Source organism: Taudactylus pleione, unplaced genomic scaffold (genome assembly GCF_031769625.1).
Source record: "Taudactylus pleione unplaced genomic scaffold, aTauple2 ptg000519l, whole genome shotgun sequence".
In the NCBI taxonomy this organism is placed as follows: domain Eukaryota; kingdom Metazoa; phylum Chordata; class Amphibia; order Anura; family Myobatrachidae; genus Taudactylus; species Taudactylus pleione.
The window spans coordinates 3,918,597-3,945,195 of NW_028284921.1; the positions used below are offsets into that span (position 1 = coordinate 3,918,597).

At 42.7% G+C, this 26,599-nt stretch overlaps 1 protein-coding gene across 2 annotated transcripts in view; it reads right to left on the reverse strand.

Annotated features, from left to right (window-relative positions):
* Window positions 1-345: 345 nt before the first annotated feature.
* GUF1 (GTP binding elongation factor GUF1) overlaps window positions 346-26,599 on the reverse strand; it is a 79,777-nt gene continuing 53,523 nt past the window's right edge. For both annotated transcript variants that reach the window (XM_088450579.1, XM_088450580.1), the window contains exons 14-18: window positions 17,037-17,170; window positions 8,425-8,526; window positions 7,426-7,545; window positions 3,129-3,165; window positions 346-814 (exon numbers count right to left, since the gene is read on the reverse strand). In XM_088450579.1, coding sequence (XP_088306705.1) covers window positions 677-814; window positions 3,129-3,165; window positions 7,426-7,545; window positions 8,425-8,526; window positions 17,037-17,170 — 531 coding nt within the window. In that variant the 3' untranslated portion in view covers window positions 346-676. The remainder of the gene's footprint in view (window positions 815-3,128; window positions 3,166-7,425; window positions 7,546-8,424; window positions 8,527-17,036; window positions 17,171-26,599) is intronic.

Here is a 26,599-nt window from a genome sequence, read left to right on the forward strand (position 1 = left end):
TTTTACTTCAGTATACCATAGTAACATCTGCCAAAGGTCTAAAAACACTGAAACAGAAAACTCTGTGAAAACTAATACTTGTGTCATTCTCAAAGCTTTTGGCCATGGTTGTAGACTGTACCATACCTAAACATTATGCTCCTGCTTAGCACAACATTACCTTAAAAATTACATCTACGTATGATATTCATGTGCCCAACTTGCCATTTTCTCTAATCTTACTACAGTTGGAAAGGACAAGGACCAGTAATGACCTCTGAATATGGTTACCCAAAATTAGTATGACCCGTTTATATATGAACAGATCTAAATCTTGCCCTATACAAAAGAGCTATAAATGATGTCTTTAAAGGGAAAGCATACAAATTTTATTTCACTTTATTTTTATATGAATATTTAGCAAACACTGTGCAGAAGTCATTCAGAACTAAATATCTTATTCCCCATCATAAGTCCATGGATGGGAACAGCTATAGTGGTTGAGGTAAACTTAAAAATCATCCATTTGCTCAGAGAAAAAAAAAACATTCAGCCCAAATCATCAATATGGGGTAGACCTTGTTTCTTCCTTCTTCTTTGATCCCAAAGCTTTGGTTGCACTGTACAACCCCACTGCGACAATTGGGCAGAAAGTTCAGACCTTGAGTAATAATTTGATTGCTGTTAAGTTGTGGTGTCACTTGCCCGGCTGTCTTTTTAACACACTGATAAAGGCGTCTTTAGGCACCTCCACGTTGCCAATTCTTCTCATCTTCTTCTTCCCTTCAGTTTGTCGCTTCAGCAACTTCATTTTTCTTGAGATGTCACCGCCATACTGCGGAAAGAAGATCAATGTGATATGGTTACTGTAACCACAGAAATGTGTGGTACACTTCTTGATAACCTCCTTTCTTTAGCTAGTCGCCCCCATCTAGCCCACAGGTGAAGTCTCTCAAGTAACCCTGCACTCGTACACAATGCCAGTTCAAAGACTGCCAGCATGGATGGGAGCGATCATGACTGGTGGACTGATGCATCCAAATCTACAGGTGTGTCCTCATGCACTATTGCTGCAGTCGTGCCAAAAAGCCCTTCCTTGGCGAACCAGGATAAGTCTGACTCCTTGGCGGAGCATCTTTCACCCGAAAATGTGTCTTATTCGCAAATGGATGCACCAGTGTGTTTTAAGAAACTGAACTGATAAACTTGATATGTGACACTTATCTGTGTGCAACAGAGTCTGAATCTGTATACGAAGTGCTACGAGGCAGTGGACGCAGCATTTTTCCATGCCAAGGTCTGTATACAAATTCAGTTGCACATCAGATTAAAAAAGCAGTCTCAAGAAGCATTCTGTCGCATCCATTTTCGACTAAGATGCATTTTTGAGCAAACGAAACAAAAAATATGCTTGGTGCAAGCAGAGTCGCATGGGACTTGGCTTACTCGTGCCGAGCGTCTCGCACCTCATGGCGTGTTGAGGTTAGGTGTATGAGGACAGATCTGTATGTCTTGTCCAATCAGGTATCACATTCACTAAACTTTTCCATTATGATCATTAGTAGTCTCTCATCCAGCCATGCAGACATCTTTACCTATCCCACGATCTCAGACAATGCAGACAGGTGACAGTACAGGTAAAGGGTGGGAGCTCTAGTTAAATAAGTGACTGATAAAAATGGACAATCCAATAATTAAAATAAATAGAGAGCTGCATTTTTCATCCAATGGAGTTGATTCAATTAGATGCAATGTGTCATTGTGGTGTTGTAGGAATGCTAGCAATGGTATTTTTGTTCTCAACCCCAAAGGGGTGCGTATTAAAAAGCACAAATTGAAGCCACCGTATGTATGAGATTTGTGCACACTACACATCACATGTGCAGGAATGGACTGATATTTTGCATCACTCCTAATTGAAGTGAACCCCTGTGTGTGATTCCAATGAAAGGTTATGTTTTGTTGTAACAATAGTCATTAACTATATTTTATCCATTTTAAAGTAAACCTAAGAAAATAAACAAACATTTATTGGTGGAACTAGGGAATTTTACAAAACCGCATTCATACAGATCCATATCCTTATGTCAAATGAAACATGGTTTTTGTGTTTTTAGTAGGGATGTGCAGGCTCGGTTCTACTCGGTTCCGTTCGGTTCTTTTTACCGGATCTTATTGGGTTTCAGCTGTCACGAGTTTTGGATAGCCAATAAGATTCGGTAAAAAGAACCGAACGGAACCGAGTAGAACCGAGCCTGCACATCCCTAGTTTTTAGAAAGGATTTTTTCATTCTTTCAATTAATGACAACTGGGAAAATTCAAGAAAAAAATGCATTTATAATTTTATTTTTCTTTGTAATCACTAGCATGTATCAAAAACATAAAAGGTATGCATATGTTGTTTATAAAATGGAGTATAATGCATTCTACAATACTGCCACACAGTGTTAATATTTATTAGGTTCAGACATTCATTAAAAATAAATATCTGGAGAATGTCAAGCTTCTCACGATCGTCTCTATATAATACCCCTTTTACACCAGAGCTAAAACCCAGGTTATTGCTGGGTCTACACAGGTCGCAGCTCAGTGTAAACGGGTCCTTCAAAAATAACCTGGGTAAAGTGACCTGGCAATCCAATCCAGGTAGCTACCAGGGTCGGACCCAGGATGGACCTGGGTAATGATGCAGTGTAAACAACGCAACCCGGGTTATCCGAACTGGGTCATGCCTAAAATGAGCTGATTGGTGGTTGTGGAGCAGTCACCTCCCACTTTTTATGACCTCACATGTTTAGCAGGGCAGACCCAGGTTCAGTGTGAACGGGGCTGACCTGAGAATAACCCAGATCGATGGTGCTGTGTAAATGGTGTCTGACCTGGATTGGAACCACATCTGAAAACCCAGGTCGGACCCGGGTTTTTGGTGGAAAAGAGGTATAAGAAAACTTTATAATCTACTATAAAGTACAAGATGGCAAATACAAACGTAACATTTTTTACTTTTTAGCAAAACATTTCAGGCAAAGAGTTGCATATTCCAAAAAAAAAAAAAAAAAAAAAAAAAGTATAATAAAAATGTATTTGTATCTTTGAAGCTAACGTTTATTTTGCAAGTATGAAGGGATATATTTAAAGTTGTACGTACACATTTGGCCAAGACATTTTTCCTGTAGGCTTTAATTCTGGAAAAAAACAAAGAATACACATACCAATCAGATAGTGATGACAATATTAAGAAAAAAACACCAACACACAAACAAATGGGCACACTCTACATACCCCAAGACAGTGTTTCCCAACCTCCTTCCCCAAGGCACAGTAACACTCCAGGGTTTTAAGTTTAGCCATACTTGAGCATAGGTGACTTAATTAGTACCTCATTTATTTTAATTTAACCATCTGTGCTCAAGTATGGATATCCATAAAATCTGGACTGTTAGTGTGCCTTGAGGACCAAAGTTGGAAAACACTGGTCCAAGGTATACCCGTGTCCTCTGATGAATGAGAAACTATATCTAGCAATTGCCTCTGAAATCCACATCACACTACTGAAAAGCAACTCAAAACCTATTTATTATGTGTTCACTTTATTTAAAATGATTTGGATTGGCAACACATTCTCAGACATGTATGCAGATGTGTCCTTGGTCATCTAGCCTCGATATGCCTGAGGTGAGCCACCAAGTCCCGTGCAACTCTGCTAACGCTGGGAGCATTTTTTTTTTTTTGTGCCAAAAATGTGTCTAAGGTGCGATGCGACTAGGACGCACCAGGGGACTGTGCCGATTACTTTGATATTTAATCAGCACAGTCTCCTGGTGCGTCCTAGTCGCATCGCCTTGCAACTTAGACACATTTTCGGCAAAAAAAGGACGCACAATACTAGTCTCGCAAGACCAGGCACTCTGAGGAGTGCTGTTTGGCGCGACTACAGCAAAGACGAGTGAGGACATATCTGTACATATTATAGATTATTACATATTTTGTGATTGCATACTGTAGTGACCATTTCCTCATAGGAAACTCTCATTTTACTTACTACCATTCTTTATAGACACCATTTAGCTCTGTGATTATAAAATAAAATACTGCAGATTTTATAATCTTAAAAAAAAAAAAAAGCATCTGCTATAAAGCTGTACCCCGTCGGGGGCGGGGCGGGGCGTGGCCTAGGAGCGCATGGAGTAGCACGTAAGTTTTAGTGCTCTCCAGGTCTCAACTATCCGGCTGAATATCCTGCTCTCCCCCGGGACCCAAATACACACTGGCTGGCGGTGGAAGGTGAGGAGATCCTCCTGTGTGTAGCCTGCGCTGCGGCGCCGCGGCGCTGGTGCTGCCGAGACGCCCGCATCCTGAGGCCTGCTGTCGGGACTAGCCGCGTGACACGCCGGCGGCGCTTTTGCCGGGCTGCCCCCTCTATGATACATCCGGACGGCAAGTCGTCCTCCCTGCTGCCTGATCACGGTGTCTGGACTCTGCTGGGAGCGGTGAGACGAACAGGCGGCGCGGAAGCGGAGCCTCCATTACAGGGCCTGCTAGCCTGACCACGCAACCAGCTGGCGCCATCTTCCATTAAGTCAGGGGACTGAGCTATCTGCCATATATGCTCTGTGGAGAGACCAGTGACAGGTGAGCTACCCGGAGTGGCTCATTCTTATATTAGTATATCCTGTGTGATCTATTAATGCGCCTTGTCCTGCAATATCCTACAATCGGTCTTCTCACCACAGCCCTGCAGATGTTTTATATAAATCATCTCCAAAACCCTGAGTTTTCTCTGTGCGAAAGTGCATACTTGCACGGACTGTACTATCTGCATATATAAACATGGTAACGCATCAGCATCATTCAGCCGCGGCTGCAAAGTTAGTACAATATGCCAGAGGCTCTGGTGCTCAACCTAAAACTGCTGATCATGGGAGTGATTCCCCGCCTGTTTCTCCTGCTGATTCTGCAGCCTCAAATTCAGATACCCCTTCACACCTTGCAATGCAGCGGGTTATCGATGCAGTCACGGCATGCGAAACCAGACTCTCTGATAAAATTGGTAAAGTCCAATCGGATCTATCGTTAATACATCATCATCTCCAAATGTGTCAGAGAACGAGTGGGCGAGCTTGAAACCCATACGTCCACCTTAGAAGATCAAATAACACCTTTAGGTGTCAGAGTTGGATCCCAAGATGCACAGATGTCAGCGGTCCAGAAAAAGCTCTCGGACATGGAGGGTCGGTTGAGAAGAAATAATGTGAGATTTGTGGGACTGCCGGAGAAAGAAGAGGGCAGTAATCCAGAGCAATTTATTGAAAAATGGCTGACCGATACTTTTGGTAAAGATTCGTTTTCATCATACTTCTCAGTGGAGAGAGCCCATCGTATTCCCTTTAAGCCTCTGCCACCGGGGGCTCCGCCTCGTACGCTTATTGTGAAGCTTCTTCACTACAAAGATCGAGATGTTATCCTTCGACTGGCCCGTGAGAGCGGCCCCCTGCAGTGGAATGGGTCTCGGATTTCCGTGTTTCCGGACTTTGCCATAGAGATCCAGAAGGAGAGGGCACAGTTCTCAACTATAAAAAGGCGCCTGAGAGATCTCAACATATCATATGCCATGATTTATCCATCCAAATTGAGGGTGGTAGCTGACGGAGAAACAAAATTCTTTGGAACCCCGCGGGACGCAGCCCTGTGGCTGGACCGGCGCGGCTCCCGATAGCCCAAGATTGAACCTTGCATATTTCTTTTCTGTTGGTGTGAATTTTGAATTGCTACAATTACTGAAAGTCCGTATGTATACGAATACTTGAACGTGACCAATCTTGTTTGTATTCACAATATATATAATTAGCTAATTCTAAATTTTGTATGCTAAGGTACAAACATATTGTTAATGGGAAGTTAATTTTATGTCTTCCTTTATGGTGTCCTGGGTACGCATTTATAGACCTGGAGACCTTATGTGTGTTATGCCTTAGGGCCATTATATTTTTTGCCCTTTTAATATTGTGTATGTAGTGGGGTAATGGTATAATTGCACTGCCTTAGTTGACTAATAGAAGTTGTGGAATAAGAGGGGGAGAGGTTTCTGTTTGGTTTAGGGATGAGGTATGCCATAGACATGGCAACTGGCCTTGACTAGTCCGCGCTACGCCACAGTGTCTGCTCGTTTTCAACAGATACAGCTATTTATACTCCATAGAGTTTATATGACACCCACTAGATTACACGCAATTGGGGGTAGGGCAAACTCACAATGTCCCAAATGTAACTCAACTGAGGGAGATTTTTGGCATCTCATATGGCAATGTCCAAAGATAAATACTTTCTGGCAAGAGATATGTCGTATTAAATCAGATACAGGTATACCACAAGATATTCTCACTCCAGTGTACTGTGTTCTAGCTAACATTGAAGATGAGTCTATTGATAAATACTCTAAACTATTTATAAATAATATGTGCATGCTTGCTAAAGTGTGCATAGCAAGGGAGTGGATGGCGCCGAACATTAACGCATGGATATCGCTGGTAAATAAAGTAGTCTCACATGAAAAATATGTATTTATAGCCAGGAAGTCAGAAAAGAGAATTTCTTAAGATATGGTCTAGATGGCTTGAATCGGTACGTGCTGATCATACCAGTTCGGGATCTCTCGGTGATTAATGATTGCTTACTGAATCTTGATGTTAATTATCAATTGCCTGATATAATAGCTTTATATTTGTAGGATGTTTAGCTGTGACTCAAAGTGTACATATTTTTGTGATTTAAATGACTGAAATTAACTCTAAACGACTATGTTAGATCCTCTTAGAAGATGCTTTTTCTTTATACTATATATTGATATTTGTCTATAACAAATTGAAGGCCACGTCCAGGTTTCTCTGTGAAATACAATTTATTGTGAATCAACAACTGCCAATATAATGCTTTTAGAATGTTTCAGCACTGTTAGTATATTCATATGATTGTAACTGCTTATAAAAACCAATCAAAATGTATTGAATTAAAAAAAAATAGCTGTACCCCGTCACCTGTATTTACAACATTGCTTATAAGCACACATACTTGTGTGATGTCACATGTATGGGAGCAGAAAATATGGTATACACAGTAAAGGCGCATATCCACTACACCACTAATGAACAACATCGTAATCGTTCATCATTCTGTGCAGTGGATATTGTGCCCACACTGAACGATATGTCATTCAGTGCAGGCACCCTCCATCATCCCCGAACCTGCACAACTTGACGATATCGTCAGGTTGGACAGTAGGTTCGGTTGATGACAGATGCTGACAAGGACCAGCGGGAGCGCGCATCGCTGGACGTTGCCGGCATATTCACTGCACGGTATAATGATGTCATAATCGTTCAATCGTCCATTTATATCGTGAAGTGGATATGCGCCTTAAGAAACATATAGGATGCATTAATGCTTACGTTTCTCTGGCTATTATCTTGCTCCCGATAGCTGCCTGAACAGCTATTTCAAACAGTTGTCTTGGTATAGCATCTTGTAGCTTTTCACAGATCGCTTTACCAACTTCATATGCCTTTTGCCTAAATGAGAAAGAAAATATTCGTTATATTCCATTTAACATTATATTTCCTATTAAATACAGATACCTAAACAGATTATTGTCAGGGAAACAGTAACATCTACATAAGCAAGCCTTGAAGTTTAGAGTAAAGTGTATTCAGATGCAGCATGTTTATGTTTGGAGAAAGGTGCTACAGAGTCTTGACCCAGTGCCGTAAAGGCGGGTTGGTCTTGCTTAACTTTGCCATGCTAACACTGCAATACAATGGATGAGGCACATCTACCTTCCTTTGATGTTGCCAGAGCAGGCCATTTATCCAAAAGTAGCACACTCCCATCTGTACCTTAGAATATTAAGAAATGTGCATAATTGCTTACAGGCTATGCATTGGTTTTGTTAGACTATGAAATATGCGATTCCAAAATAATAGAGCTGAAAAAGCTAAATAATAAGACTCTTGCTTTGATGGCCATTTCAAAGGACTATTAAATCTACTAGTAACTTGCCGTAGACCATGGAATGGAAAGAGGATCTTGAGAACCTTTTAGTCCAAACTTGCAAATCAATGAGGGAGACTATCCCTGCCTCTCCCGCTGATCGCTATAGAAATTATTTATTTGTACTGAGGTTAATCTGACATTATAGTTTTACAAGTACAAAGGGTTATGAGTAAACCGTGATGGTCACAGATAATGAGTCCATTAGAGACACAAACTGTGCTGTTAAAGGAATGGCGATTTGCATGTGATGGACATTTTTTTTATGCGTTTTCTTTCTTGTGGATGCAAGACGTGCAGTTCTCAAAAAGAAAATATTCATGCAAGACAGACGAAGTGACATTGTATGTCACTTGGTCAAATACTATATGCATTAATTCTCTACTCACCGCATTGCTTACCTATTTACGATAGTCACCAATTCTTCCACAGCACGCCCATTCAGTAATATGTCCATTTTGATCAGATCCGCTACCTGGTAACCTGCATCTTCATAGTCAAAGCTAATAAAACACAAAACAACATATAACACGTGACCGAAGACGACACTACAACTGTAGAAATTATTTTATTTACTGGAATAAAAAGGTGTCTTGTATGAGCCAAATGTTGTTAATATGTGAATAATCCAAATACTGAAATTCTATTGGCTTGCACATATTTTTTCAATTCTTTTTGGGGGTAAGTACCAGTTATCCTTTCTAATATGAGAGCAACAGACCACACAAAAAATACCCAAAGGTAATACAAAGTTCTTGAATCACCGAAGGCTCAGCACCACAAATCAAGTTAGTCACATTAGTAGAAACTTCCTACACACACACACAGCCTTATTCACAGGAGGACGTTAATGTATCTGCGGCTGAAATTTGTCCTGGATTCTCAGCTGCGATAATATGCAAATGCTAGTGTTAACCTTCCCCTTGTGTACTAACGTGCGAGACACAGTGCATGTCCTGAGACGCCCACTTTCAAACGTTCTACCCTCGGCGCAGCACCGACACTTACGATGCCCTATGGCAGACACAATGTCTCCTTCTGATCTTTCTCTAAACATGATCTCTGTCGCTGCAGCTCATTATTTGAGAATGCAACAGTGTTGCGTATTGCCCATAACACACCCCTTTTTTGTGTTCACTTCAGGTCAGGTCATTGTCCATCTGCACTGTGAAGCACCGTCCAATGAGTTCTGAAGCATTTAACTGAATATGAGCATATAATATTGCCCGAAACACTTCAGAATTCATTCTGCTGCTTTTGTCAGCAGTCACATCATCAAAAAATACAAGGGAACCAGTTCCATTGGCAGCCATACATGCCCATGCCATGACACTACCAGCACCATGCTTCACTGATGAGGTGGTATGTTTTGGATCATTAGCAGTTCCTTTCCTTCTCCATGCTCTTCTCTTCCCATCACTCTGGTACAAGTTGATCTTTGTCTCATCTGTCCATAGGATGTTGTTCCAGAACTGTAATGGCTTTTTTAGATTTGTTTGGCAAACTGTAATCTGGTCTTCCTGTTTTTGTGGCTCACCAGTGGTTTACATCTTGTGGCGAACCCTCTATATTCACTCTTGTGAAGTCTTCTCTTGATTGTTGACTTTAACACATATACACCTACCTCCTGGAGAGTGTTCTTGATTTGGCCAACTGTTTTGAAGGGGTTTTTCTTCACCAGGGAAATAATTCTTCTGTCATCCACCACAGGTGTTTTCCGTGGTCTTCTGTGTCTTTTGGTGTTGCTGAGCTCTCCGGTGCGTTCTTTCTTTTTTAGAATGTTCCAAACAGTTGATTTGGCCACACCTAATGTTTTTGCTATCTCTCTGATGGGCTTGTTTTGATTTTTCAGCCTAATGATGGCTTGCTTCACTGATAGTGACAGCTCTTTGGATCTCATATTCAGAGTCTACAGCAACTGATTCCAAATGCAAATGTCACACCTAGAATCAACTCCAGACCTTTTACCTGCTTAATTGATAATGAAATAACGAGGGAATAGCCCACACCTGTCCATGAAATAGCTTTTGAGTTGATAGTCCCATTACTTTTGGCCCCTTAAAAAGTGTGAGGCACGTATAGAAACCATTGTAATTCCTACACCGTTCACCTGATTTGGATGTAATTACCCTCAAATTAAATCTGAAAGTCTGCAGTTAAAGCCCATCTTGTTTGTTTCATTTCAAAGCCATTGTGGTGGTGAATAGAGGCCAAAATATGAAAATTCTGTCAATGTCCCAATATTTATGCACCTGACTGTATAAAAAAGAATCATTATAAATAAAATTCTGAAAATTGGCATGTGCATATGCAATCACCCCCCTTTGCTAAGAAGCCCCTCAAAAGTTCTGGTGCAACCAATTACCTTCAGAAGTCACATAATTAGTGAAATGAAATCCACCTGTGTGAAATGTAAGTGTCACATGGTCTGTCAGTATAAACACACCTTTCCTGAAAGACCCCAGAGGCTGCAACACCACTAAGCAAGAGGAGGGACAAAGTTGTTGAGAAGTACAATTCTGGGTTGGGTTATAAAAAAATATCCAAATCTTTGATGATTCCCCGGAGCACCATCAAATCGATCATCATCAAATGGAAAGAACATGGTACCACAACAAACCTGCCAAGCGAGGGCCGCCCACCAAAACTCAGACCGGGCAAGGAGGGCATCAGAGAGGCAGCACAGAGACCAAAGGTAACCCTGAAGGAGCTGCGGCGTTCCACAGCAGAGACTGGTGTGTCTGTGCATGTGACCACAATAAGCCGCACACTCCATAGAGCTGGGCTTTATGGAAGAGTGGCTAGAAAAAAGCCATTACTTAGTGATAAAAATAAGACGACACGATTTGAGTTTGCCAAAAGGCATGTGAGCGACTCCCCAAATGTATGGAGGAAGGTGCTCTGGTCAGATGAGACTAAAATGTAACTCTTCGACCTCCAAGGAAAACGCTATGTCTGGCACAAACCCAGCACATCCCATCACCCCAAGAACACCATCCTCACAGTGAAACATGGTGGTGGCAGCATCATGCTCTGGGGATGTTTTTCAGCAGCTGCGACTGGGAAACTGATTCGAGTCGAGGGAAAGATGGATGGTGCTAAATACAGAGATATTCTTGAGCAAAACCTGTTTCAGTCTGCCTGTGATTTGAGACTGGGATGGAGGTTCACCTTCCAGCAGGACATTGACCTGAAGCATACTGCTAAAGCAACACTCCAGTGGTTTAAGGGGAAACATTTACATGTGTTGGAATGGCCTAGTCAAAGCCCTGTTGAGAATCTGTGGTCAGACTTGAAGATTGCTCTTCACAAGCGGAAACCATCCAACATGAAGGAGCTGCAGCAGTTTTGCCTTGAGGAATGGGCAAAAATCCCAGGGGCAAGATGAGGCAAGCTCATAGAGACTTATCCAAAGTGACTTGCAGCTGTAATTGCCGCAAAAGGTGACTCGACAAAGTACTGACTTAAGGGGGGTGAATAGTTATGCACGCTGAAGTTTTATGTTACTGTATGTTGTCCTAAATGTTGTTTAAGTCACAATATAAAAAAAACCACAACTTCATAGTTGTAGGCATGTTCTGTGAATGAAATGATGCACACCTTCAAACGCATTCGGTAGGATTTACCGCTGGCCACACGGCCGGCGGTTCAAATCCCGGCAGCCCGACAGAGGAGGAATCCCAATCGTCCTAAAGGTAAGTATAAATTAACCTAATTCTACCCCCAACCCTCCTTTAGGGTGCCTAAACCTAACCCCCCCTTCCCCGCCGCCTAAATTTAAGTCCCCCGGGGGGGTGCCTAACCCCCCCCCTCCCCTGACCCTAACCTCCCGGGGGAGTGCCTAACCCCAAGTCCCCCCCCAGGAGCCCTAGACCTAACTAACTCTCTCCCCCCCCCCCCTCCGCGCGCTCGGCATCCCTTTGATCGGGATGCCGTGCGCTGGTCTCCCAGCGTCGGTAAAATGACAGACGTCTAGATTTAGACGCCTGTCATTTAACCCTCGCCGAGATTAAGCAGTCGGGAAGCCGGTGGTCGGCATTGCGTCCGCCGGCTTCCCGAACATATACCCTTCAAACAATCCATTTTAATTCCAAGTTGTGAGGCAACAAAACATGAAAAATGCAAAGGGGGAGTGAATACTTTTGCAAGGCACTGTATGTACGAAAGATAGAGGCCAAGCGTTACAGTACCTCCTAAACTGGCCTTACTCACGAGAACATAGTGTAACTATCATTACATTAACACTTATATTGGTGAAGTGCTTATTAGCTAAAGAGGCAAAATCACAGGATAGCGTAAGATATTAACTAAGACCCTGTACTGGTGAAGGTACACATAGAAATATCACATATTTGACAATGGATCTCCACCAGTGACCCTTGACATTTATAGAGGTCACAAGGAGAGGAACATAGAAAACAAACAATATATATGAACAGCAGGGAACTGCCTACCAATATAATACAACCCAGGCGTGACCCTGCCTAACTTCATGGCGGGTGGCCCTCAGGTCTACAGATGTAGTAGCTGTAACTGCAGACTGTAGTAATTTAACCAATTAAGCCCTGAGTATGGAATAAAACCTGTATTCTATATGTTCTGATAGGAATCTACATAGGGGCCATTGCTTTAGAGACTTATCTTGGCGAGTTAGCTTCGTTCAATCTGCAACAAGTCAATATTATGGAATTTATAATATTTGAATTGGTCATTTATAAGTGCAACACCAACATTTTTCTTGTAATATTATGGAATACCGGAATTTATACTGAGTTAGTGTTCCCAATCAAAGAAGGAATATACCAGTAGTCCCCATAACCCCAGTTAGGGTTTTAAACAGGTTTTCCTGATTATTATGAAATATTTATAGGAAGATTGGGAATAATACCAATATATGTATACACAAATACCAACGGAGTAAGTGTACTGTCCGACTCCTGCACCAGGAGATCAGCATGCTTATATATTAGAATACTGCATATAAGTACCGGGCGCTGACCAAGTGCGCCACTGGAGCTAAATCACTGCAGTTGTAAATAATTATAATAATGGCCCCCCCAAAAAGGGGCGTTTCAGACATTAACTGACGGGGACAGTACTACACAAGATCTTCTTAGAACTTTTTTTTTTAAGTATATAAGTGAAAGGAGAAAAACAAAAGGTGGAATAAAAAGACTAAAGACAGAAAGAGGGAGTCTTGTTGAGGGAGACAATGTAATAGCTGAACATCTTAATAATTATTTTTGTTCAGTATTCACTACTGAGAGAGAGGGCAAGGGGCCGCAGTTAAGTTGCAGATGTGATCAGTAAAATGAGGTAGAAACAAGCACATTTACAGAGGAGACGATCCTAACAGAACTCTGAAAACTGAAAGTGTATAAATGAATGGGGCCAGATGGGATACATCAAAGGATACTAAAAGAGCTTAAAGGGGTGCTGGTAACACCATTAACAGAATTATTCAACCAGTCACTAGCTACTGGAGTAATTCCAGAGGACTGGAAAAGAGCAAATATAGTCCCACTGCACAAAGTGGAATAAGGAAGAGGCAAGCAACTACCGACCAGTGAACCTTACATCAGTAGTAGGGAAATTGATGGAAACACTCTTAAAAGAAAGTCATAGATTATCTCAAATCCAGCAATTTGCAGGATCCCAAACAGCATGGATTTACTGGGGGAAGATCATGTCAAACAAATCTTATTGCCTTTTTGACTGGGTGACTAAGGAAAAAGATAAAGGGGGACCATAGATATAGCTTATCTAGACTTTAGTAAGGCTTTTGACACTGTTCCACATTGCAGACTGTTACATAAACTGGAAAGCATGGGATTGGATACAGAGATAGTTGAATGGATAAGATCATGGCTGCAGGATAGGAAACAGAGAGTTGTAGTAAATGGAGTGCAGTCTCAAGAGGGAAATGTTACCAGTGGAGTACCTCAGGGATCTGTACTTGGACCAGTGCTCTTTAATATCTTTATTTGTGACGTTGCAAATGGTATTGAAGGGAAACTATGCCTTTTTGCAGATGACACAAAATGGTATGCAACAGAGTACACACACCAGGAGGGGAAAAACAAACGATTGATTATCTAGGTAGACTAGAGGAATGGTCAAGAATGTGCCAACTACAGTTTAATGCCAATAAACCTGATTCTCCGCATATATTTGCTTTTAGTAGATACTATTGGGGTTGTGCAATATATACTATTGACTGTTTGCACTTTATTTAACATCACGGTGCTGAGACTTTTTATGCATAGCATTTTTAAATAAGCACATGGCTAATAAGTTTTCTTTTACTGCTCTTTCATTTTAATAAGGTCCTTTTAACTAAACTCTGAAACAGTTAGACACTTTTAAAGGATCAATTTCATATTTGTTTATTATTCTGTGCGTTCATATTGTCTTCTTATTGTTTGTCTGTACCACTATGTCTGTGCCACTGTGTCTGTGCCACTATGTCTGTGCCACTATGTCTGTACCACTATGTCTGTATAAATTGTTTTTATTTTTATATATTTAGTGCACTTGTACTTTCATTATTAGAGACGCCTGTTGCTGTATCTTTCACTATTTCCCTATTCTTATCTAGGATTCACGCCCTAATCCTTCTCACTGGTATTTAGCTGACACCCCTTGGTAGAGCGTCCTGTTATATATATTGTTGCATTGAAATCACTCATATTTTTATTAAATGTACATATTTTATTAATATACTGTTATTGGCTGGCGCCATAGCCATTGCATTGTTATATATATATATATATATACACACACACACACAGGTTGAGTCTCCCATATCCAAATATTCCGAATTACGGAATAATTTTGGCATGACTGAGATAATAAAACCTTTGATTTTTGATGGTTCAATGTACACAAACTTTGTCTAAGGCACAAATTATTAAAAATATGGTATAAAATTACCTTCAGGCTGTGTGTATAGGGTGTAAATGAAACATAAAATTATTTCATGTATGTACACAAACTTTGCTTGAGCCACAAAATTATTGAAAATATTGTATAAAATGAGCTGCAGGCTATGTGTATAAGGTGCATATAACACATATATGCATTCTGTGTGTATATTGTGGTCCCATTCCCAAGATATTTCATTATGATATGCAATTATTCCAAAATACGGAATATTCCGTTATCCAAAATACCCCTGGTCCCAAGCATTTTGGATATAGGAGACTCAACCTGCACACACACACACACACACACACATATACACACGACACATACTATATGTGAGTTGCAGAAGTGTGTAACATAATCCACACACTTATAGGAGAAGTACTGTCCCCTAAAAGTGAGCTATATAGTCTAAAGCTTGAGGCAAGAATTAGCCCGGGGCTAGTAGCAATAATTGCTAACCTTACTAAGGATATGCCAATACTGCAGCAGTAGAAAATGGCAGGAGTTTTGAGCGTACACCTTAGGAAAACCGCCCCCAGCCCCTTCAGAAATACCAGACTTAGGGAGCTATGATTCAGTGAAAATACTGTGCATGTGGGGCGCACTGTACAACACGCTGATTATATGTGACGCTTCACAAAATTGCATGCTTCTCGTACTGACAGAATATTTTATAAGGTCACACGTACTATCTGTAATTTTTTATGTTTGTACACGTGCCGTGAAGTAACAACCTATCATATAGCCAACTTCTGCGCTAATAGCAAACAGACTGAGCGCAGGCCAACCACGACTATGCTTCACAAATTAGTGTGTCATCATTGTGCAGGGGCCTATCCCAACATAGCAGGCAGACTGCCACAGCAAGCAGTCTGCATGTCCTCACAGGAAAAATAAAATACTAACGGGCTGAGAAAGCCCACTGTGCACCGGCTCTCTTGGGCACAATTTGTAAACTGGGGCTGATGGGGCATAGAGGAGGAGGAGCCAGTCACACTTCTAAATTAAAGTGCCAGGCTCTACTCTACCACCGTCTATACCCTATTGTCTACGCTCCAACACCCCCTAGTGGATGAAGGAGAAACATATAAGAAAGGAGATATTAGATATTATCAATCTGCATACTCCATTTCAATATGGGATATAACATAACTGCTAACAAACATACATTTTGTTTTTCCTCTCTCTTCAAGATGACAAGTTTTACTACATCATATAACAAAATACCTTATTGGCTCAGATAACAAAATGGATGCATCTACTGTATGTAGATGCAATGCCCACTTTACTTTATCCTAGGGTTCCCACCCTAACATTCTAAAGCCTCGTGCACACTGGATGATATTTATGAACGATAATGATATCTTTCAACGATATATATGTGTATGCACTTGCCAATGCCAGTACCCGCTTCGGGTCTGTCGCTGGGTACATACATCGTCCAGTGTGTACCCAGCCTAAGTTATAGGGACATGTGGGACCATAGGGGTTACTCAGGGGCAATAGGGTTACTCAGAGAGCCAATTATCGAAGGATCTGAGACTCTTGTTGTGTCTTTGCACACAGATGCTGGGATTTGTGAAGGCACTGGTGGGTGTCTATACAAATCTAGGAATTTACAACATTTGCATATTTTCGCACAGCTCCTGCGTACAAACTGCGGTGGCATTAGTGTACGTCTCTTAATCAGGCCCTAAGTCACCCATGGATATCCTTAAAATCTGGACTGTTAGGGTGTCTTGAGGACAGAGTTTGGGAACCACTGCTTTAGCCCAAGCACCACTAATGTGATATGTACCCTAGCAGTGCCAGTGTCTTAAAGCAGCCCTGCACAAAAGAAGGAATCATTCTACATAATGATAGATCTATCAATTTGGTTAGGCATTAAAGTATTTGTAGTTGATATGTAAACAGTTGATGAAACTATAAAACAGTCTGAAACCTTAAATCAAATTATCTTTCAATGTAACACTTTAGTGTGCAAACAAAAATAAAATGACATATTCCAGGCCATGCCCCCTTTACTATGCAATGTCTGAATCATGCAGCAGACTGGCGACATCAGATTAGTGGCTGCAGGACTTACCTCGCGTATCCAGAAGAGAGAGATTTTAGATTATCATAAAAATCCACCACAACTTCATTTAAAGGAAACAGATATTTTAACATGACTCTGTGATCATCAATATACATCAAACTTTTCTGTTCCGCTCGCCGGGACTGAGGTCAGAAAAAGATGGCAATAAATTGATTATTTAATTACATTGCAAGACAAACAAAATTTTCTCCTTCAACCACTAGAGATCAAGACACTAGGGTATAGACGAGTGGAGCTGGCACTTTAAACACTTGCCTGGCACAGTCGTATCAGATACGACCATGCCAGACTGGGCTTTCCCTGACATGGTCGTATCTGATACGACCAGTCAGAGAAACACAGTGGGCGGCTTGCTGGAAGTTAACTTCCAGCAGCCGCCCATCTCAGAGGGACCTGCCGGTCCCTCTGCACCTGCGCCGCCTCCTACTTTGTGTCCCGATCACTGCTGGCCACAGTGATCGGGCCCCGGCGGCACCCCCCTAGAAGCAGCAGCCACGGCTCACGTAGCCGCTGCTGCTGCTGTGACCCGATCACTGTGGCCAGCAGTGATCGGGCAGCCATTTCAATACTAGGCAGTAGCGGCGGCTACCCGCCGCTGCTGCTATGTAGCGGAGCCGCTAGCGGGACACCCTCCCGCTGCGGCTCCGGATCACAGTGATCAGTGAGATCACTGTGTGAGAGAAGCAGCAGCGGCGGCTCTGGTAGCCGCCACTGCTGCTATGTAGCCGGGCCGCTAGCGGGACACCCTCCCGCTGCGGCTACGGATCACAGTGATCAGCAAGATCACTGTGTAGTCAGCAGCAGCAGCGGCTCTGGTAGCCGCCGCTACTGCTATGTACCCCGGCGGCCCCTCCGACTCCTTTCCGGCCTCAGCTCCACCTCCCCAAGTCCCCATGTGTCCCGATCACTGCTGGCCACAGTGATCGGGCAAATATAAAAATAGTTATATAATATATATATATATATAATATGTGCGTGTGTGTGTGTGTATATATATATATATATATATATATATATATACACACATACATATACACACGTGTGTGTAAGCAGGAGCAGTATATATATATATGTTCAATATAGATATATATATATCTATATCAAACAGATATATGTGTATATATATATATATTTGATATATATATATATATATATATATATACATATATATATATTCGATAGATATCGCAGAGCCTCTGATTAGGGAAGGCAATCGACCATCGATGGTTTGCAAACATCGATGGCCTGACTGAAAACAAGTGGTTTGCCATTGCTGGTGGCCATCAATGTTGCACCATCGATGGTAGCCCTCAAACGATGTTTAGGAAACATCGACAGTTGTGGTCTACACAGATCTTGCCCAATCGCTAAACAGTTGATGGCTTCTAACGATGGTTGAACCATCGATGGTACAGCTGTCAATGGCCATCACTACAGTATAACATAAAAATTGCTATTTTTATGGTATAATGGGTTTTAAAAAAAATATTTTTTTCAAATAAAATAGTAATGGATAAGTTTAAAATTATGTTCTTGACCTAATTCAATCATAAAAGAAACCGACAATTTTGGAGCGGTTTTTGGAAAAAGAATTCGTCAGTTAAGTGGTTAATGTATAAGTGTGAGTCACCTCCCCCCTCTATCTCCCAGTTTTAGAATTGTGAGGCACACTTAAATATTTTACTTTAATTTTTTAGCTTCCCACACAGCATTGAGGACAGGCTGACAGACAGCTGCATCTGTCAGCGCTACTAATCATTCTACAGCGCTCGTCAGCCTGCGGGAGATCAGCACTGTAGTCAGCGCAGCTACAGATGGAAAGTTTCTCACTAGCTGGGTCCTGGCCCAGCAGGACAGGGAGGTGGCAGAGCCTCAGCGCGGTGTTCAGCGTTCCTCAGCAGTGCTTCTGACTGCGAGGCAGCGTGCTTATTGGCACTCTTCCAGTGGGGGGAGGGCCAGGATAGCCCATCAGCCCTCCAAATGGCGCCATTTTACACAGGTGCTCAGTGTGCATGCTTCTGCACTAGTAATGCTGACAGCTGCACACCACGGATCCAGTCTCCTGCTCAGAACTCCAGCGGTGATTCAACCCTGTCAAGAGGTCGTGAGTGGACTGGGGTGTTCTCTGGGCTGCTGAGCGAGGGGGATCTGCACTAGGGAGGGATACAGGGACTCCTCTCTTCTCTCTGTACCTGGTGGTTCCTTCTCTATATCTGTGAGTGAGGTACATCTGTTGCTGTCTGTGTGTATGGTCTAAGACATGACAGGCAAAGGGGCACACATCACAAAAGAGGTTTGCTTGTTCTAAATGTAACACTAAACTATCTCAGGTTTGCTCTGATGGAGCGGCCCTATGTGATTCATGTGTCTCGGGGGGACCCGTTGTGGCAGGACCCTCTTCAGATTCAGCCCTTACGCCGCCTTAGATATCCACCTTGGCAGGCGTCATGTCCGATATCTCCTGCTTCACGCAGAGACATAGAATCAGCTAGAAACCAGAACCATGGTTCAGGTCCCACGGAGGGAGAGATAGGTTGGGCAAGAGACTTAGCCCGTTCTGTGGAGGGCTTTGCTCAGCTCAAGGGTCCGCTCGACCATCAAAGAAGAGGCTTCTCCCATCGGTCCTCCAGTCGGACGACTCTGACGCGGAGCTTCTTTCTCAAGAAGAGGAGGAAGATGAGTTGAAGACCCTTTCAGACAGTGACGACCTTCACCAAAAGGCCTATGATTCGGGCATTCAGGGGAGTGGAGGCCCTCATCCTGGCGGTCCACCACGTTTTGAAGATCCAGGACGATGAGATGCATCCTTATTTGGAACCAAACAGAGGTTAACAATTTTCTTTCCTTTTTCACAGGAATAAAAGGCTCAATGGCAGCATCCTGACAAGAAATTTCAGGTGCCCAAGCGTTTTTTTACCATTTACCCTTTTCCTAAGTCTGTCACTGAGAAATGGGAAGCTCCTTCTCCAGTCGATCCGTCGGTCTGGCAGCTCTCCAAGAAGACCACGTTGCCTGTTCCTGGAGCTATAGCCCTTAAGGACAGTTCCGACCTCAAGATGGAAACCACCAAAAAATCCATCTATTCAGCAGCAGGGGTGTTGCTCAGACCGACTTTGGTTGGCTCCTGGGTGAATTTGAATTGGGAGTGCCTAGGTCTGACCTTGTCGTCCTAGCCGAACACATTCGTGAGTCTGCCTTATACTTTGGAGAGGCTTCCAGGGACATTGGTCATGTCAGATCCAAGATCTCAGCGTCAGTAATAGCGGCCTGCAGAGCCCTATGGATGAGGTCCTGGCGGGCGGATGCGGAATCCAAGAGGACCGTGGTAAGCCTTCAGTTTACTGGGGGATATCCTTTTTGGACCTGAATTGGACAAATGGATTTCCCAGGCTACAGGTGGTAAGTCTACCTTTTTGCCCTCCACTGCTCCCACTCCGCGTTGCACTCAGGCTGCTCCTTTTCAGGCCCCTCATTTCTTTCACCAGCCTGGTTCGACCCACCATCCAGATCCAAAACCTGCAGACAAACCCTACCACATGACGGGCCACAGGCCCACCTCGGTGACTCCAAGGTGGGGGCTCGCTTTTTGTGGTTCAGGGTTGTTTGGTATCACACCAGTTCATTGACCCTCCCCTCCATGTTGCTTTTTCACCACAGGTCTTCCCAGTCTCCCAACAGAAGCAGACGGTGCTTCTGCAGGCAATCCAGGAGCTTGTGGATTCTGAAGTTTTGATAATTGTTCCAGCCCATCAGCATTGTCAAGGTTTCTACTCCAATCTCTTTGTAGTTCTGAAACAGACAGCTTTGAATCTGAAATCGTTAAATCTTTATCTAACGTTTTACCGGTTCAAGATGTATTCTTTTCACTTGGTGATTGCGGGTTTGGAACAGTGGGAGTTCTTGGCGTCCCTGGACATCAAGGATGCTTATCTCCATGTCCCAATTTGGGAACCACTTCAGACTTTTCTGCGATTTGCAATCAAGGAGGAACATTTTCAGACTCTGTCGTTTGGGTCTGTCGTCGGCACCTCGGATCTTTACCAAGGTAGTGTTGGTGGTGATCGCCCATCTCAAATCATTGGGGGTCAATACTGTTCCATATCTGGATGACCTTCTTATCAAAGCTCCATCTGTTCAGATTCTCAACAACCATGCAGCTCTGACACATCAGGTTCTCATCCATCATGGCTGGATAGTCAATTTTCAGAAGTCCAGTCTCAACGCCTCCAGTTCCTGAGAATGATCTTGGAAACAGCTGCTCTACGAATCATTCTCCCAGTAGAAAAGGCTCATGGAATTCGTCAAGTTGTCCTCCTGGTCCTCAAGCCGAAACGGGTGTACATTCACCTATGCATTCGTCTACTTGGAAAGATGGTGGCAGCTTTCGAGGCTCTTCAGTTTGGCAGATTTCACTCTCGCTCCTTCCAGTTGAATCTTCTGGCCAAATGGTCCGGATAACATCTTCATATGCATTGCCTGATCCGGCTGTCACCTCAAGCACGCATCTCCCTTCTCTGGTGGATTCAGCTCGACCACCTCTCATCGGGTCATCGGTTCGGCATCTGGGATTGGATTGTTCTAACAACGGATTGCAGCCACAGAGGTTGGGGATCTGTAGTTCATGACCACCACTTCCAGGGCCGTTGGTCACATCAGGAGTCAAAATTGCCGATAAATGTGGAATTTTCAATGTTCTTCTGGAAGCTGTCTCTTTACTCGACGGTCGGCCAGTTCGAGTCCAAATCGGACAACACTACAGCTGTCACATACATAAATAGTCAGGGAGGGACACACAGTCGCATGGCCATATGCGAGGTGGATCACATTCTTCGGGGGCCAGAGCTCCAAGTGATGGCGATCTCAGTAGTGTTCACCCCCAGAGTCTCAATCATCAGGACCTCCATCCCCGAGAATGGGCTCTTCGCCCAGACGTTTTTTGCCAGCTAGTCATTAGATGGGGAATGCCAGAAGTAGATCTCATGGCCTCCAGCCACAACCATCAGGTGCCCCAGTATTGTTCCAGGACTCAAGAACTGAATGCGGTGGCAACAGACGCTCCGACGGTTCCTTGGAGGTACAGCCTCGTGTACCTTTTACCTCCTTTTCCTCTTCCTCCACGTGTCCTCAAACGGATCAAGCAAAAAGTGACAACCGTCACCCTAGTGGCTCCGAACTGGCTGCGCAGAGCCTGGTTCTCAAGTCTCCAGCAGCTCCTTGTCGGGAATCCTGGGCTGCTGCTCTTCGTCCAGACCTTCTGCTTCAAGGTCTGTGCATTTACCCAGACTTACAGCGACTGTGTTTACCGGCGTGACTGTTGAATCCGCTATCTTGCGATTCCAGATTCGGTAGTTCCCACCATGCTCCGGGCTCGCAAACCAGTCGAATCTGCTCATTATCACCATATCTGGAGTTCTTATGTAGCCTGGTGTGAGGACCGAGGGTTTCACACCACTGTTTCAGTTAGTACAGACTTCTTTTTTTCCTCCAGTCGGTCCTGGATGCTGGTTTACGTCTAGGTTCTCTAAAGGTTCAGGCATCAGCATTATCTGTATTTTTTCAGCACTGCTTTGCCTTATTCCCCGAGGTTCAGACCTTTCTACAGGGGGTCCTTCGGATACAGCCTCCGTTTGTCCCACCTACAGCTCCGTGGGATCTTACTTAGTGCTGACTTTTCTTCAGTCTTCAACGTTTGAAGCCTTGGAGGATGTGGCTCTCAAGCTTCTCACTTGGAAGACCGTCCTCCTTTTGGTCTTGGTTTCGGCAAGGCGGATTTTGGAATTAGCTCTCGTCGGCCTCCTTATCTCATTTTTCATGATGATCATGCAGAACTCTGTACTAGGGCATATTTCCTGCCAATAGTGGTGTCTGCTTTTCACATCAAACGATTATAGTTCTGGAATTGTCGGACAACTCCCAGACTTCACTCACTTTGGATGTCATAAGAGCTCTCCGGATTTATGTGGCCTGTACCGCGGCCTTACGGTAGTCGGATGCCTTGTTCATTCTTTATGATGCGTCCAAACGAGGTTGGCCTGCTTCTAAGCAGATGTTGGCCAGGTGGATCAAGAAATAAGAAAATAGAATAGATTACAGTACAGTGCATCCGGAAAGTATTCACAGCGCTTCACTTTTTCCACATTTTGTTATGTTACAGCCTTATTCCAAAATGGAATAAATTCATTTTTGTCCTCAAAATTCTACACACAATACCCCATAATGACAACGTGTAAAAAGTTTTTTTTTGAGATTTTTGCAAATTTAATAATAAAAAAACACTAAGAAATCACATGTACATAAGTATTCACAGCCTTTGCCTTGAAGCGCAAAATGGAGCTCAGGTGCATCCTGTTTCCACTGATCATCATCATCCGACTACAAAATGTGGAAAAAGTGAAGTGCTGTGAATACTTTCCGGATGCACTGTATATAGATATAAATTGTTCCTCAAGTAAAGATATTCAGATGCTGCCACATAAAGTAGCAGTATTTTCAATCACAACCAGCAAACTGATATTACGCTTATTGTAGTTGGTTAGTTTAAATATGACTATAAAATGGGGGAAAGGGGAACTGGGAGAAGGGATTCTGCACAAGAGAGAAAAAGTAAGATATAAATATAACCAACTATAGATACAAATTACTGGAGAAAAAAACTCCTGTTTAATAGAGATGGTTGGTGGTGCTCCCAAAAGTCAATAATTGTGAACAGAAAAATTATCCCTACACAGGTAGGTTTAAGTGGACTCTTTTACTGGGGCACTCTTCAATAATAGTTTGAATTGATTAATGATATGATGAATAATTAATAAAATAACAATTTTAATTCACTCATTAAAATATTGGTGCTAACAGCACTGAAAACATTGAATACCAAGACAAGACAAAAAGACAAACATGAACATATAACATGTAATATAATAGATCCTGCCTGAAGTATCCAATCAATATTCTTATTGCAGGAAAAAAAATTAGGGCGAAAATATAGCCTCTCTCTTTGAAGAGATGGAGAAGGCTGGCAGCCGTAGACAAGGTAAGTGTGGATAAATAATAAACACAAAGCAGGTATCCCTTACCAATGGTGACCACACATAACCCTGTTATTCAACAATTAGGCTTTCTGTGTCTAAATATCATGAAACACAGTCAGGTGCTTATCAAACTACTTGTTAAAGCCTAGCGTACAATCTGTAATCGATGTAAATTGATCCTAGGTTTGACGTGAATAGATAACAGCGTTAAGGATCATCACTTGCTTGTTAAATACACATAATATACAAGTCTCAACCAATAATATTGAGATCACATTTGTGCATATCATCAGTATGGATAAATAATAAACACAAAAACAGGTATCCCTTGCCAGTGGTGACCACACATACCCTGTTGTTAAACAATTAAGCTTAGGTTAGAATATAATCACATAATAAATAATAGATCATGGTACCTCTGTGTCTAAATACCATAAAACACCATCAAGTGTTTATCAGGCTACTTGTTAAAGCCTAGCGTACAATCTGCAGTCAGTATATATTGATTCTAGGCTTGACATAAATGGGTAACAGCATTAAAGACCATCACTTGCTTTTTGTAAAATACATATAATATACAAATCTCAACCACCAATATTGAGATCACATTTGTGCATATCATCAAAAAATAGTAGCTGAAAAAAGGAAAGTAGGCACATAGGATAACTCCCCACTTCTGCTTTCACTCAGAATGAGTGCAGGCCGAGTGATGAGAGAGTGGAGAGTTTAGTGTCCATGGAAACAACAGGGTAGTGGTGTATGTTAAAGATCTGTAGGGTGTTAGGTGGGCTCTGTTACATAAGCATTGCAGAACCTCAAATGCGCCCCAGATCAGTCACACTGCCACCGGAGGGGATAGAAAGGTACCTGTAAAGTATAGTGTAGTCTGCACCAGCAGAAATGGTAGGCGCTGCACTGCCTTCAGCCATCTGATCAGCTGCCTTGTTCCAAGCTGCAACAAGCTAGTGTATACTGTGCAGCGTCTGTAACGTGTTGCACAGTGGCAGTCACGTGATGGCTGGGTATCCTGTTTGTGAACAAGCCTGCGGGCGAAACGCTTGTCACAGGCATGATCAGCTGACCGCCGTCACGTGACTGCCACTGTGCAACACGTTACAGACGTTGCACAGTATACACTAGCTTGTTGCAGCTTGGAACAAGGCAGCTGATCAGACGGCTGAAGGCCGTGTGACTGATCTGGGGCGCATTTGAGGTTCTGCAATGCTTATGTAACAGAGCCCACCTAACACCCTACAGATCTTTAACATACACCACTACCCTGTTGTTTCCATGGACACTAAACTCTCCACTCTCTCATCACTCGGCCTGCACTCATTCTGAGTGAAAGCAGAAGTGGGGAGTTATCCTATGTGCCTACTTTCCTTTTTTCAGCTACTATTTTTTGATGATATGCACAAATGTGATCTCAATATTGGTGGTTGAGATTTGTATATGTATTTTACAAAAAGCAAGTGATGGTCTTTAATGCTGTTACCCATTTATGTCAAGCCTAGAATCAATATATACTGATTGCAGATTGTACGCTAGGCTTTAACAAGTAGCCTGATAAACACTTGATGGTGTTTTATGGTATTTAGACACAGAGGTACCATGATCTATTATTTATTATGTGATTATATTCTAACCTAAGCTTAATTGTTTAACAACAGGGTATGTGTGGTCACCACTGGCAAGGGATACCTGTTTTTGTGTTTATTATTTATCCATACTGATGATATGCACAAATGTGATCTCAATATTATTGGTTGAGAATTGTATATTATGTGTATTTAACAAGCAAGTGATGATCCTTAACGCTGTTATCTATTCACGTCAAACCTAGGATCAATTTACATCAATTACAGATTGTACGCTAGGCTTTAACAAGTAGCTTGATAAGCACCTGACTGTGTTTCATGATATTTAGACACAGAAAGCCTAATTGTTGAATAACAGGGTTATGTGTGGTCACCATTGGTAAGGGATACCTGCTTTGTGTTTATTATTTATCCACACTTACCTTGTCTACTGCTGCCAGCCTTCTCCATCTCTTCAAAGAAGAGTGCCCCAGTAAAAGAGTCCACTTAAACCTACCTGTGTAGGGATATTTTTTTAGTTTAAATATGAACCTGATGATAAAGGTGCAAAAGAAATGGTTACAAAATGTGTGTGAAAGGTGCCTTAGTGGCATGATATTCATACATCAGCCGACATGATGAAGGTACTGAAGTTAGTGGAGGGGAGGAAGGGACACAATCTAGCAGGGTGCACATATGAAATGGGCGAATCAGGAGCAAAGTTTGCACTGGCCTCTAGTTATGAAAGTATACGCAAGTACCACATCACTCCATTTTTTATGTTGGGGATTTGATCCAAGAGGCAGCGCGCACAAGGAGAGGGCAAGGTCACACTTGCAAGGGTGGGAGGGGGGCTGAGGCACGTCCAGCTCTTCTGAAGGGCTAGACTGTCCCTTCTGGTTCTCCTACACTAAATGCATCTTTTAAATGCCATACCCATCAAGGC